General features: G+C 41.4%; 1 protein-coding gene across 6 annotated transcripts in view; it reads right to left on the bottom strand.

Annotated features, from left to right (window-relative positions):
* The window catches only part of DCAF5 (DDB1 and CUL4 associated factor 5), a 93,794-nt gene that overhangs the window by 56,594 nt on the left and 24,765 nt on the right, over positions 1–12,435 (bottom strand). For 4 of the 6 annotated variants that reach the window (XM_084969544.1, XM_021099399.2, XM_021099398.2 and 1 more), the window contains 4 exons: positions 9,143–9,286; positions 5,919–5,955; positions 4,746–4,885; positions 1,961–2,090 (listed from right to left, as the gene is read on the bottom strand). In XM_084969544.1, coding sequence (XP_084825670.1) covers positions 1,961–2,090; positions 4,746–4,885; positions 5,919–5,955; positions 9,143–9,254 — 419 coding nt within the window. In that variant the 5' untranslated portion in view covers positions 9,255–9,286. Of the gene's footprint in view, positions 1–1,960; positions 3,234–3,642; positions 4,886–5,918; positions 5,956–9,142; positions 9,287–12,435 lie in introns of those variants that run through there. The other 2 variants (XM_084969545.1, XM_084969546.1) reach the window with 2 other exon arrangements.

Here is a 12,435-nt window from a genome sequence, read left to right on the forward strand (position 1 = left end):
AGCAACACCAGATCCGAGCCGTGTCTGCAACCTACACCACAGCTTACAGCAATGCCGGGTCCTTAACCCACTGAGCGAGGCCAGGGATTGAACCCACAACCTCATGGTTCCTAGTCGGATTCATTAACCACTGAGCCATGACAGTAACTCCCCCTTTTCATTCTTCTAATTATACTTTTCTAGCTATAGATAGATCCTAATCTATAAAGCAATAAATGGAATAAAAGCACAGAGCATGGGAAAAAAAGGACCCAATAAAAAATATGTATATATGTGTGTGTGTGTGTGTGTGTACACACATATATATAAAGCAACAACCTCACTTAGAATTTTTTAAAAAGAAAGAAGCAGAGTTCCCTTGTGGTGCAGCAGGTTAAGGATCTGGAATTGTCACTGTAGTGGCTCAGGTCGCTGCTGTGGCATGGGTTTGATCCCTGGCCCAGGAAATCCCACATGCCATGGGTGTGGGCAAAAAAAAAAAAAGAAGAAGAAGAAAGAAAGAAGCCATATTTAGTGGGAGGCAAATAGAAAGAGGAGGAGGGTCCAAATATAATGCACAGCAGGAAGCTGGTGGAGGAAAATTGAGAGGAGAATTAACATTCAATCCCCTCTTCTCTCAAGACACTGCTGACATCATGAACTATTCAAGCTTTCCACTGGGATCAGGCCCCTCTCCAGTTGCCAGCTATTCACTACAATTATCAGTATGGGAGGTAACAGGTTGGGAGAAAGCTGATGTTGTTGGTCCAAATTCTGTCCTTATGATATGGACAAGGCAGAATGGTTTTTTCCTAAAGAGCCCAGAGTAGTGGAGAATGCTATAGCTGAACACAGGTACTGTCTTCCTGGCAAAGAACAAGCCTCCCTAAGCACACAGTGCAAAGGCACAACAGGGGTCCAGCCTCTACACACATTTCAGCCACATGGAAAAGGAAGAGCCAGGTGCACATGCAGCAGAGAGCAGGAAAAGTCTCTGCTGCCCTATGGAGCCTCAGGGAGCCCTGCTCAACACCAGGGACTTCCTTCTGGGTTAGAGAGATCTGCCAGAGTTCCAACCCCATCAGACTGCCCGATGGAGAAATTTAGCTAGTACTAAAAATCACCAAGGAAGATAATCCTCTTTACTTAATTGCCTCTTTCATCTGAGGCCCATGAAATAAATCATAGCCTCCCTTACTTTCCAAGGTACTCTTCTGCAGTAGTGCCTTAAGGTGGCAAGTTAGCTCCATGTGGAATTTTCAGAATGGCTAGTAATGCATACAAATCTTTTATAAAGCAAGGTTTGGTTTTATGTACGGGCACCATAAAAGGTCATCTCTCCCTCATGGGATTTAAGGAACATAAGACCCCTATTTGTCCCATCTACAAAACTCCCCCATTAGTGGTTTGTATCAACAACTTAGAATTGTCCTAAGTGTACTCTTAATAATGCAAACAGAAGGGGAACAAATTAGGTCCCTAACACTTCAGTGCAGTGGCTTTTAACTACTGTTGTAGTCACTGGTCCTTTTGAGAAAGTGAAGAAAGCCCATCTCAGAAGAACACACTTATTTGGGGACTTCACAGTTCTCCTGAAATTCATATCCCTTTCACTCTGGGTTAAGAATCCTCAGTTCAGTGGCAATAAGTTTAACAAATCACTACCATTCCCTCTACAACACCTCCCATGCATCTGGGGAACCCTGGACATAAAGACAGAAGAAGGCAGTATTAAAAAGAAACTCTCATTATTGCAAAATTTGCCTAGAATTGATCTGTCTAGAGTCCAGATTACAATTTATGACTCCTCTTTAGCAAGGAGTGTCTGGGGTTCCCCTGGCTTTAGATACAACAGGGTATCTTATATGTCCCATTGAGATCAATTGCCAAATGTGTTCTTACAACCCTTGCTGGCTGATCTCATTACCTGAGAGTTGAGGAAACCAAAAGTTTTAACACCTTCTGAATAAAGGGAGCTCACCTCTGAGGTTTTCGAATATCCCAGAGTCCCACTCCTTCCTTTGAATTGGCTGTGGCCAATAACCTGGGCTCCACAGGGTTAAACATGACACTGTGGAAGGCTGATGGATAGTTGGCCAGGCAGAAGGGCTCTGTGAAGAGAGAAATTCTGATCAGTCCACTTCAGGCGCTTCTGGGCCAGTAGCAGGTAGACACACAGGAATGTGAACGCAAGGAGGAGCACAGCCTTTAACAATCACTGCAACAGCCTGGAACCCAACCTAATACCTCATCCCAGTAGCCACGCTCACTCACAAGGTCCCCCCAGGTCCTGGCACACACCTGCACACAGTGTGAAAGTAGCAACTTAAAACAACATATACACAGATGTTAAGCTATAATACTTGGAAATACACACAGCATCCAGAGATCCTATGACAAAGCAGAAATGGTCACTGTAAGCAGGAAAGAAAGCTGTTTACAGTAAATAAAACTGAATTCTGCATGAGCTGAAAAAATTCACAACCAATTACTAGTAGGATTATAACACCTTAATCCAAATTTATGAACTTCAGAAATTTTAAAACTATACAAAGGAGTTCCTGTTGTGGCTCAGCAGAAATGAACCCAACAGGTATCCATGGTCTGCTCACCGTATTAAGGATCCAGCATTGCTGTGGCTGTGGCATACACTGGCAGCTGTAGCTCCAATTCAGCCCCTAGCCTGAGAACTTCCATAAGTGGCAGTTGAAGCCCTAAAAATTAATTAATTAATTAATTAACAACTACACAAAGATTTAATGAAGACAAAACAATAGTTAGGAATTTTTCCTTCTGGTCTTATTGCTCCCTAAATTGAAAAGAAAATGGCCTCAGTCTAGAATTCTAAGATTTAATTTCCAATGTTGGAATATTTTTTTAAAAAGGCATCTCGTATGTGAACTTGCATCCAGGCAGCTCCTAATCAACTTCACCTAGAAACCCTATGGCCTCTTGCATATATTAGTGGGCTCCAGGTGAGGAAGGAACTTCACTGCCTAGGAGGACATACTCCTATGGAAGTGGTTTAGGAGCAAAGACAAAAAGCTCTCCCAGAAGTTCCCGTCGTGGCGCAGCAGAAACGAATCCAACTAGGAACCATGAGGTTGTGGGTTCGATTCCTGGCCTCACTCAGTGGGTTAAGGATCCGGCATTGCCGTGAGCTGTGGTGGTGTAGGTCACAGACATGGCTCAGATCCCGAGTTGCTATGGTTGTGGTGTAGGCTGGCGGCTACAGCTCCAATTAGACCCCTAGCCTGGGAACCTCCATATGCCATGAGTGCGGCCCTAAAAAGGACAAAAGACCAAAACAAAAAAAGAAAAGAAAGCACTCTCTAGCCTACAATTTTTATATGCAATATTTCATACGTCTCTAGGCACAGGGAGTGCTCAGTCACCTCATCCAGCAGGTAGTTCAGACAAGGGAGAATTTCACCTACCAAGCCCACTGTGACTCAACCATAGCTGCTGCTTTTGGCTACCTCATCTGCCTGACCCTGGCGGCAAGTTTCTCTTATAGAATGAACCCCAGCAATGAGCACAAGCCAGCATATTAAGTTCTCGGAATACAGAATAATTAAAAAAAACCCAGAAGGAGTTCTCTTTGTGGCTCAGCAGTTAACAAACCTGACTAGGATCCATGAGGATATGGATTTGATCCCTAGCCTCTCTCAGTGGTTTAAGGATCCAGTATTGCCATGAGCTGTGGTGTAGGCTGCGGATGTGGCTCAGGTCCCATATTGCTGTGGCTGTGGTATATGTCAGCAGCTGCAGCTCCAATTCAATCCCTAGCCTGGGAACTTCCATATGCCTGCCGCAGGTGTGGCCCTAAAAAGCAGGAACAAAACAAACAAAAAAATCCCACAAAAACCCCAAGTCAGCCACGCAAGGCAGGCAGGATAGAAACTCTATGTACTTTGTAATGTATACATGTAAGGATAACTTGATCCCCTTGCTGTACAGTGGGGAAAAAATAATAATAATAATAATTAAAAAAAAAAGAAAGAAACTCTATGTACAAAGGTATGGTCATGACAAAGCTGCATCAATAGTGGAGCTGGGGGTGGCACTGAGGGTATGCTGCAGGAAAGAGCCTTTGAAGACAGAGCGCCAGAGAAATCTCTCTACAGGAAATGAGCTGAAATGATGCATTTCCTGAAGAACTTCAGAGAAATTCAACAAGACAAATTCTTCATTTTACATGCCAGAGACCCAAAGAACACATCTGGAAGAGGAACTCGGCCAGACAATCCCCCTTTAAACAAAGTGTCTCTGCTATCACTTTTAAGTTCCTATATATGGTTACGGTGAGGTTCTATGGTTCTGAAACCAGGCTGCAAGAAGTACATAAGATTTCATTTCCAATGTTGGAATACTTAAAAAAAAAAAAAAATTCTCTGTAAATAACCAGAATATGTACAGTTAGCACCATGCACAGAGCTGGCGCTTGGTGGCTGGTCCTCCACAAATGAGGCACTGGACGCTGTGCTCCTTGGGGCTACTACACAACAAGATACTGTGGTATCTACTACAGGTGCAACATCTGTGGAAACTCACAGGTGACTGGAGAAGGACTGGCAGAGGTGCCTCACTGCCGACCACTTAGGGGTAGGATGGGACTTCTAGAGATGCACATTTATATCTCTGTGTGAGTTTCCTCTCCTGCAGAGCACTTCAGTCCAGGTAACTCAAGTCATAAATTGGATCTGCAAAGAACCTGACATCAAACTCTTCAACACAACCCAAGCAACTTTTGCATAGTAACCTACCTCCATGGGGAGATTCCCGGATGTCCCAGATGAGAACCCGGCCATCATCTGAGGAGCTGGCAAAAATGTTGTCATTCACTGGGCTCACCGACAAGCCATATACTGCATCTTCGTGCGCAAACACATCTAAGGTCTCACTGCTGAGGGACAGAGAGCAGAGAGAGGCACACACATACACACAAATATAGTGCACAGTCCCAGCCCTCTAGTTCCCAGAATGGAGTTCTCTTTCATTTCCAGGAGAATGTCGCCCTAGTAAAACCCAAAGGATATTACATCTACTAAAAAGTAGGTAATTCAACTTCCAAGTTTTAGAAAAAGCATTATTATTAAAGAGACAAGATTTTACAAATTTGCTTTTTGCACTAAATAGGCATATTTAAAAGTGATTCAGGGAGTTCTCTTGTGGTACAGTGAGTTAAGGATCCAGCGTTGTCACTGTAGTGGCCCAGGTTGCTGCTGTGGTATGGATTTGATTCCTGGTCTGGGAACTTCCACATGCCATGGGTGCAGCTGAAAAAAAAAAAGTGATTCGACGCATATGAATGTCATGTTTTCACTTAATACAGAATATATCTGCTTGTGTACAATCTTGGGAGTAGTGCTGGATTTCCAAAAAAAGCAAGGGAAAGCTTTAAAGCAGCCCTGATCCCAGCAGGAGTAGACGACAGATTTCCCGGCAGTCTGGCATAGTGAGTAAAAGCATGGCTATAAAGCGACGCTGCCTAAGTTCAGATCCTAACACCCTAACACTCGATCTTAAGCTACCTAACATCTCTAGGCCTCAGTTTCCTAACTGAGATCATAAGAGCATTGCCTCATGAAATTATTGTGAGGGTAAATCAATTAATACTTACAAAACATTTAAAATGATGCCTGGCACATAAATATTAACTACTACTATTATTATTAAGTAGTAATAAGTAAGATTCCTTTCCATCCAATCCCTCCTTTTAAATTTTCAACTGAAAACTATAATTTTATATCACCTTTGCAAACTTTTTAATCAAAATTTTAATTCAAAACTATTATAGAAATCTTTTTCAGCAGAAGACAGCTGGTTTCATGTTATTTTCTTCAAAAAACAAAAACTATTTTGGTTTAAAGAGCTATCTGCCTTTCTTCATATGAAAAATGGAGTTAATCACCTTCACATACCAACAATCTATTTACCTTTCAACATCATGGAGGATAACTTGCTCATCATTTCCTGTAAGGGAAAAAGCAGACATTTGATAATTCCTGCAAAGTGGTCCTATCCATATTACAATTCAGTATTTTATTAAAGATTTCAGGGAAAACAAATGAACAAAATCAATGTTTAAAAAACCCAAAAAGCGGGAGTTCCCATCATGGCGCAATGGTTAATGAATCCAACTAGGAACCAGGAGGTTGTGGGTTCGATACCTGGCCTTGCTCAGTGGGTTAAGGATCCGGCGTTGCTGTGAGCTGTCATGTAGGTGGCAGACACGGCTTGGATCCCGCATTGCTGTGGCTGTGGAGTAGGCCGGGGGCTATAGCTCTGATTAGACCCCTAGCCTGGGAACTTCCATATGCCTCAGGAGCGGCCCAAGAAATGGTAAAAAGACCAAAAAAAAAAAAAAAAACCCCAAAAAGCAAAGTCAATGTTAATACAAATTAGGAATGCTCATTAGGAAAAAACATTTATAAAAATAATTTAAGGAGTTCCTGTCACAGCTCAGCAGTAATGAATCTGAGTAATATCCATGAGGATGCGGGCTAGATCCCTGGCCTTGCTCAGTGGGTTAAGAATCCGGCATTGCCATGACTTGAGGTGTAGGTCACAAATGTGGCTCAGATCTGTCATTGCTGTGGTTGTAGTGCAGGCCAGCAGCTGCAGCTCCGACTTGACCCCTAGCCTGGGAGTGTCCATATGCTGCAGGTGCAGCCCTTGAAAAAAAAAAAGATAATATGAGAAAAAGAACATATATGTGTGTGTGTGTGTGTATACATATATGTAAAACTGGGTCACTCTGCTGGGTCACAGCAGAAATTTACAGAGCATTGTAAATCAACTATGTAATTTTTTTTGAATGCTTTTAACAAGTGCTTAAAAAAAACCCTGTGGCTATTAAGGAAAGGAGTAAACAATCATGACAAATTAATTCATTCATCCAAGCCACCTTTTTTTCTTTTAACTGAAATACTTATTAACTGTGAGACCTGAAATAACATCTATAATTTTTCTTTCTTTCTTTTTTTTGCTTTTTAGGGCCGCACCCATGGCATATGGAAGTTTCCAGGCTAGGGGTTGAATCAGAGCTGTGGCTGCTGGCCTACTCCACAGCCAGGGCAACACGGGATCCAAGCTGTGTCTGCAACCTACATCACAAGTCACGGCAATGTTGGATCCTTGACCCACTAAGCAAGGCCAGGGAGCAAACCTGCAACCTCATGGCTACTAGTCAGATTTGTTTCCGCTGTGCCACAATGGGAACTCCATCTATAACTTTTCTATGCCTCAGTAAAATAGGAATAATAACAGTATTTACTTCAGAGTTATTATAAAGATAAGAGTGCATTTGTAAAAGCATTCAGTATTGGATTAAGTTCCCAACAAAGGTTTGCTACTATTCACATCCTCATCATCTTTTATAGCATTAAAATTTAATAACTGTGTTACATCAAATAATGGTAAAGTTTTTATCCATGACTTTTTTCTCCTGTATTTCTCTCTATTCCATCAAGGAATCTAAAAATACTACATTCACAATATTATTAATCCTATCTTCAGATGTTTATAGCCAAAAAATAAAAATCCAAAAATGAAGACAGTAAAAAAATTTCCCACTGTATGCTAAAAGCATAAGCAGTAGAGATGCAGCCAAGTCATCTTAAAGCCCTGGCTATAACTCTACTGTGGGTTCATGCCAAGTAAATCAAACCCATACTAATGCCTTCTAGGTACCATGCACAGTGTGAGGTGCTGAGGATACGAGAGGAATAAGATTCTGCCCAGCCCTTGAGGAACTCACAGTCCACCTGCACAAATAACTAATAGTGACAAAATGGGTTATCCTGCTGTAGCAATATGCTCTACCACGGGGACACAGATGAAGGAGTAACCGTGTCCTTCGTGAGCAGGGTGGAATTACATGGCACAAAGGGGGAAGGAAACGCAAATAACTCAAAACTCTTACTGATGGAAGACTTAGGGGAATTGGTGGGACTGGACAATTAATCATGGCCCATGGAGGAACAGAATTCGCCAAAGGCACAGGGCATTTAATATGGCAGGTGATTTAGTTAATCTGAGAACAAGATGAAGGGGAGGAAGATGAGGCCAGCCAGGTAGATTAGGGTTAGACTGTATCCTGTGGACACTGTAGGGTCAAAGGTCCACATGGTCAAAACTTTCTTTTAAAAGAAAACTTGTATAAGCAATGAATAAGGAGAGTTAGAAACTGGTAGCAAAAATCACAGAAGGACACTGCAATAGTCCAGGCCAAAGATGAGGATCTGAATCAGGGCAGTGGGTATAGAAAGAGAGCAAAAACTAAAGGATGGATATGAGGCTTTCGAAACAGATCTGATAGTCTAGTTGGTGACTTTCAAAATGTGAAAATGAAAGAAAGGCAGGTCTGAAGATGACTTTGAGATTTCTATTAGGCTGAACCATATGATATCGTCATTTCCATAATTAAAAATGCTTCAATGTCAGCAGTTTCTTAAAAGTTAAATTTAACAACTTAAATAATTAAGTGAATGTTAATAATAACTGAAAAAGGGAATCCATGGAACAAGAAATATTTGTGCAGGGGAGAATCTTAGTTTTACACCTACTGCATTTAAATCACTTTTGGAACACAAAGGTATTTGGTAGGGAATTCTGCAGTGCAGCAGAGAGGTCAGGACTAGAAACATAGTGGTCAGAAAGGAGTGTAATTGATAGATGCCATCATCAAGAGGCTGGCCTGAGCATGAGCCATTCCAATTGTTTGTTAGCACAATGGTTTTTCAAACAGAAGCTGTCCATAGGTCATAACACCAAGTTGAGTCATAACCTTTAAACTCTTTAAAAACAAACTAGAATAGAATCTATCTAAAAAAAAATAAAATAAAATAACACCAGAGTGTATACATACTAAGAGTGTATACATACATACTGAGGTTAAATACTGTTTCTAATCTGTTTCTATATACCAGACTGCAATGTGAAAAGTTTTCTACCAAGAAAAAACAAGCGAGAAGGAAAGGACAGATACTAGTCTAATACACATGCCTAAACTGCTGTAATGCTTGTTAGCTGTAGGAAACCAGTAATTCCATGACTCAATGAGATAAAGTAAAGAAAATTAAGGACTTATTTTATCATTCCTTTATCTGAAACTCCAGCCACAGTCAATTTCCCAAGGGGAAATCTCTCATCTTCTCACCTCCAGAGAATACTTTGGTGTTCCCACTGTTGAAAGCCAGGCAAAAAATGTTGGAATGATGCTCTCCTTTCAGCTGTATGGGCTTAACTCTGGAGTGGATAGCTTGTTCCATGTGCCATAGTAGAACCCGGCGATCATCTCCTCCTTGAAGGGGAGTAAGAATCTAGGGTTAAAACAACTGACATTTCAAGGCTGACATTTGGTTTTGCCAGCCTCGAATCCCATACTCTCCAAAACTGCATCTCTCCAACTCCAAGGGATTCTGATGGAGCACATAAACCCAGGACTCTACCCCCTGAACCATCAGTAAACACAAGGCCTCTAAGCCATTCACTTTTCCCCAGGGACTGCATCTTGAACACACACACAGGAATGCAAACGGATACTGAAACCCTCAAAGCCATCCAGTTCCTGAATTTACAGAGACCTAGTTGTTTAAAATATTTCTTCACCTGCTATCTAAAATCCTTCCACTCATGTCTGCCCTCTACCTTTTTTTTTTTTTTTTTTTTTTTTTTTGGTCTAATAGAACCTAAGTTGGTTTCTAATGTTTGCAAACAAAGAACCCTAAAGAAATCCGTCACGGCTCAGTGGTTAGCGAATCCAACTAGGAACCATTAGGTTTCGGGTTTCGATCCATGGCCTCGCTCAGTGGGTTAAGGATCTGGTGTTGCCGTGAGCTGTGGTGTAGGCCACAGATGCGGCTCAGACCCCGTGTTGCTGTGGCTGTGGTGTAGGCAGGCAGCTACAGCTCCGATTCAACCCCTAGCCTGGAAACCTCCATATGCCGAGGGAACGGCCCAAGAAATGGCAAAAAAAGACAAAAAAAAAAAAAAAAAAAGAAAGAAAGAAAGAAATATGCTAGTATTTATAGTATAACAGTTTCCAAAGTACTCTCCTTGATGCGATCTCATTGACTAGACAAATGACAACTGAGGAACTGCCTGTCACAGTAGCAGAATCAAGACAGAACTTGGCTCTTACGAAGTTCAGTCCAGATCTTTCTTCTGCTAGTGTCCATAGTCTGACCTGAATGAGCAATATACCACATGAGCCAGCTCCTAGAAAATGAGAAGATATATGTTCTCCACATTCTTTATATCTGCAGATGCCTCAAACACATCTGTTAAGATGAACAATGGAATGTTAACAGTGGTTTACTTCTTCCAGAGAATAGAATTAAAAGAGAGGTAGAGGACAGATTAGAGTTTTTACTCTTATTTTATAGATTTGGCACTGCTTGACCCTTATAAGAAGCCTATTATACATTCGTAATAAAAATTTAACTTACGGGAGTTCCCGTCGTGGCGCAGTGGTTAACGAATCCGACTAGGAAACATGAGGTTGCGGGTTCGGTCCCTGCCCTTGCTCAGTGGGTTAACGATCTGGCGTTGCCATGAGCTGTGGTGTAGGTTGCAGACGCAGCTCGGATCGCGCGTTGCTGTGGCTCTGGCGTAGGCCAGTGGCTACAGCTCCGATTCGACCCCTAGCCTGGGAACCTCCATATGCCGCAGAAGCGGCCCAAAGAAATAGCAAAAAAAAAAAAAAAAAAAAAATTTAACTTACAACAGGAGCAAACAAGGGCAGCAAAGCATAGTAAGCTCTATACCTCTGCCTCCCCTCCTCTATCCAATGTAATAACCATAAACTGTATCACATCCATACAAGGGTGTACACGCAGCCATTAAATCAGTAGATCTAGCAAACTATTACATTGATAGTGGATAAGCAATGAGGTCCTACTGTATAGTACAGGGAATGGTATCTAGTCTCTTGGGATAGACTATGATGGAAGATAATGTAAGAAGGGTAAAGGGGGTGGGGGGGGGTGTGTGTGTGTGTGTGTGTGTGTGTGTGTGTGTGTGTAGCTGAGTTACTCTGCTGTATAGCAGAAAATGGTACAACACTGAAAATCAAATATACTACTTCAATAAAACTTGAAAAAATGAAAAAAATAATCCACAGGTCTATAAAAATTCAGAAATATTTCCGAAGGTCTTTGTTAAGGGGAAAATGAGGTGTAAAACAGTATCACATCAATAACCACTTATGTAAAACAATATTTTTAAAAAGCTCCATGACAGCAGGAACCTTGTCAGTTTTGTTCACTGCAGAATTCCCAGCACCTAAATGAATGCCCCAAAAAGTAGGCACTGAAGGAACATGCTTATGCTTGCATATCTATGTTTGTGTTTGTGTATCTAGATGGACATTAAAGAAGTTTTTTTTAGTTGACACCACCTCTAGGTTAGGATTGGTTGGAGACTTTTCGTTGTGGTAAAGTATATATAACAGAAAATGTATCATTTAAAACATTTATCAGTGTACAATTCAGTGGGATTAAGTATATTTGCAGTGTTGTGCAACTGTCACCATTTTCCATCTCTAGAACTTTTATGTCATCTAAAACTGAAACTCCATCCTCAATAAACACTAACTCTCCCAGCCCTCAGTAACTACCACTCTACTTTCTGCCTCTATCAATTTTTTCCTTTCTTTTTATGGCCACACCTGTGACATATGGAAGTTCTCAGGCCAGGAGTCCCAATTGGAGCAGCAGCTGGAGCCTAGGCCACAGCCACAGCCACAGCCACAGCCACAGCCACAGCCACAGCCACACTGGATCCAAGTTGCATCTGAGCCCTATGCTGCAGGTTAGAGCAACACTGGATCCTTAACCCACTCAGCCAGACCAGGGATCAAAACCACATCCTCACAGAGACAGTACTGGGTCCTTAACCCACTGACCCACAATGGGAATTCCTCTGTCTCTATGAATTTGATTATCCTAGGTATTCCCATATAAGTGGAATCATAATATTTGTCTTTTAATGCTTGGCTTATTCACTTAGCATAATGTCTTCAAGCTTCACCCATATTGCATCATGTATCAGAATTTCATTATTTTTCAAGACAATAATATTCCATTACACACACACCACACTTTTTAATCCATTTATCCATCTGTGGACATTAAAATTGTTTCCACCTTTTGGCTATTGTGACTAATGCTGCTAAGAGCATGGATTTACAATTATCTGTTCAAGTCTCTACTTTCAATTCTTTTCAATTCTTACTACTGGAAAACTTTTACATTTTAATTTTTACCTTACAGCTTCCTTTACTACTTGACATTTTGCCATAAACATATTTCTTCTTATAGTTAAAAAGTAAAAGCTATAAGAGCCAAGTCATACTTATTCTCCCTCCCCTAGAAAGGAGTTGCCTTTGTTCCCTGAATTCCTTTGTTCCTTGAGATCCTTCTTCCTTCCACTGCCAGTCAAAATCAAGTT

Source organism: Sus scrofa, chromosome 7 (genome assembly GCF_054392235.1).
Source record: "Sus scrofa isolate SSC_HxYL_T2T_F1_AM1 chromosome 7, Sscrofa_HxYL_maternal_Yorkshire_Landrace_v2.0, whole genome shotgun sequence".
In the NCBI taxonomy this organism is placed as follows: domain Eukaryota; kingdom Metazoa; phylum Chordata; class Mammalia; order Artiodactyla; family Suidae; genus Sus; species Sus scrofa.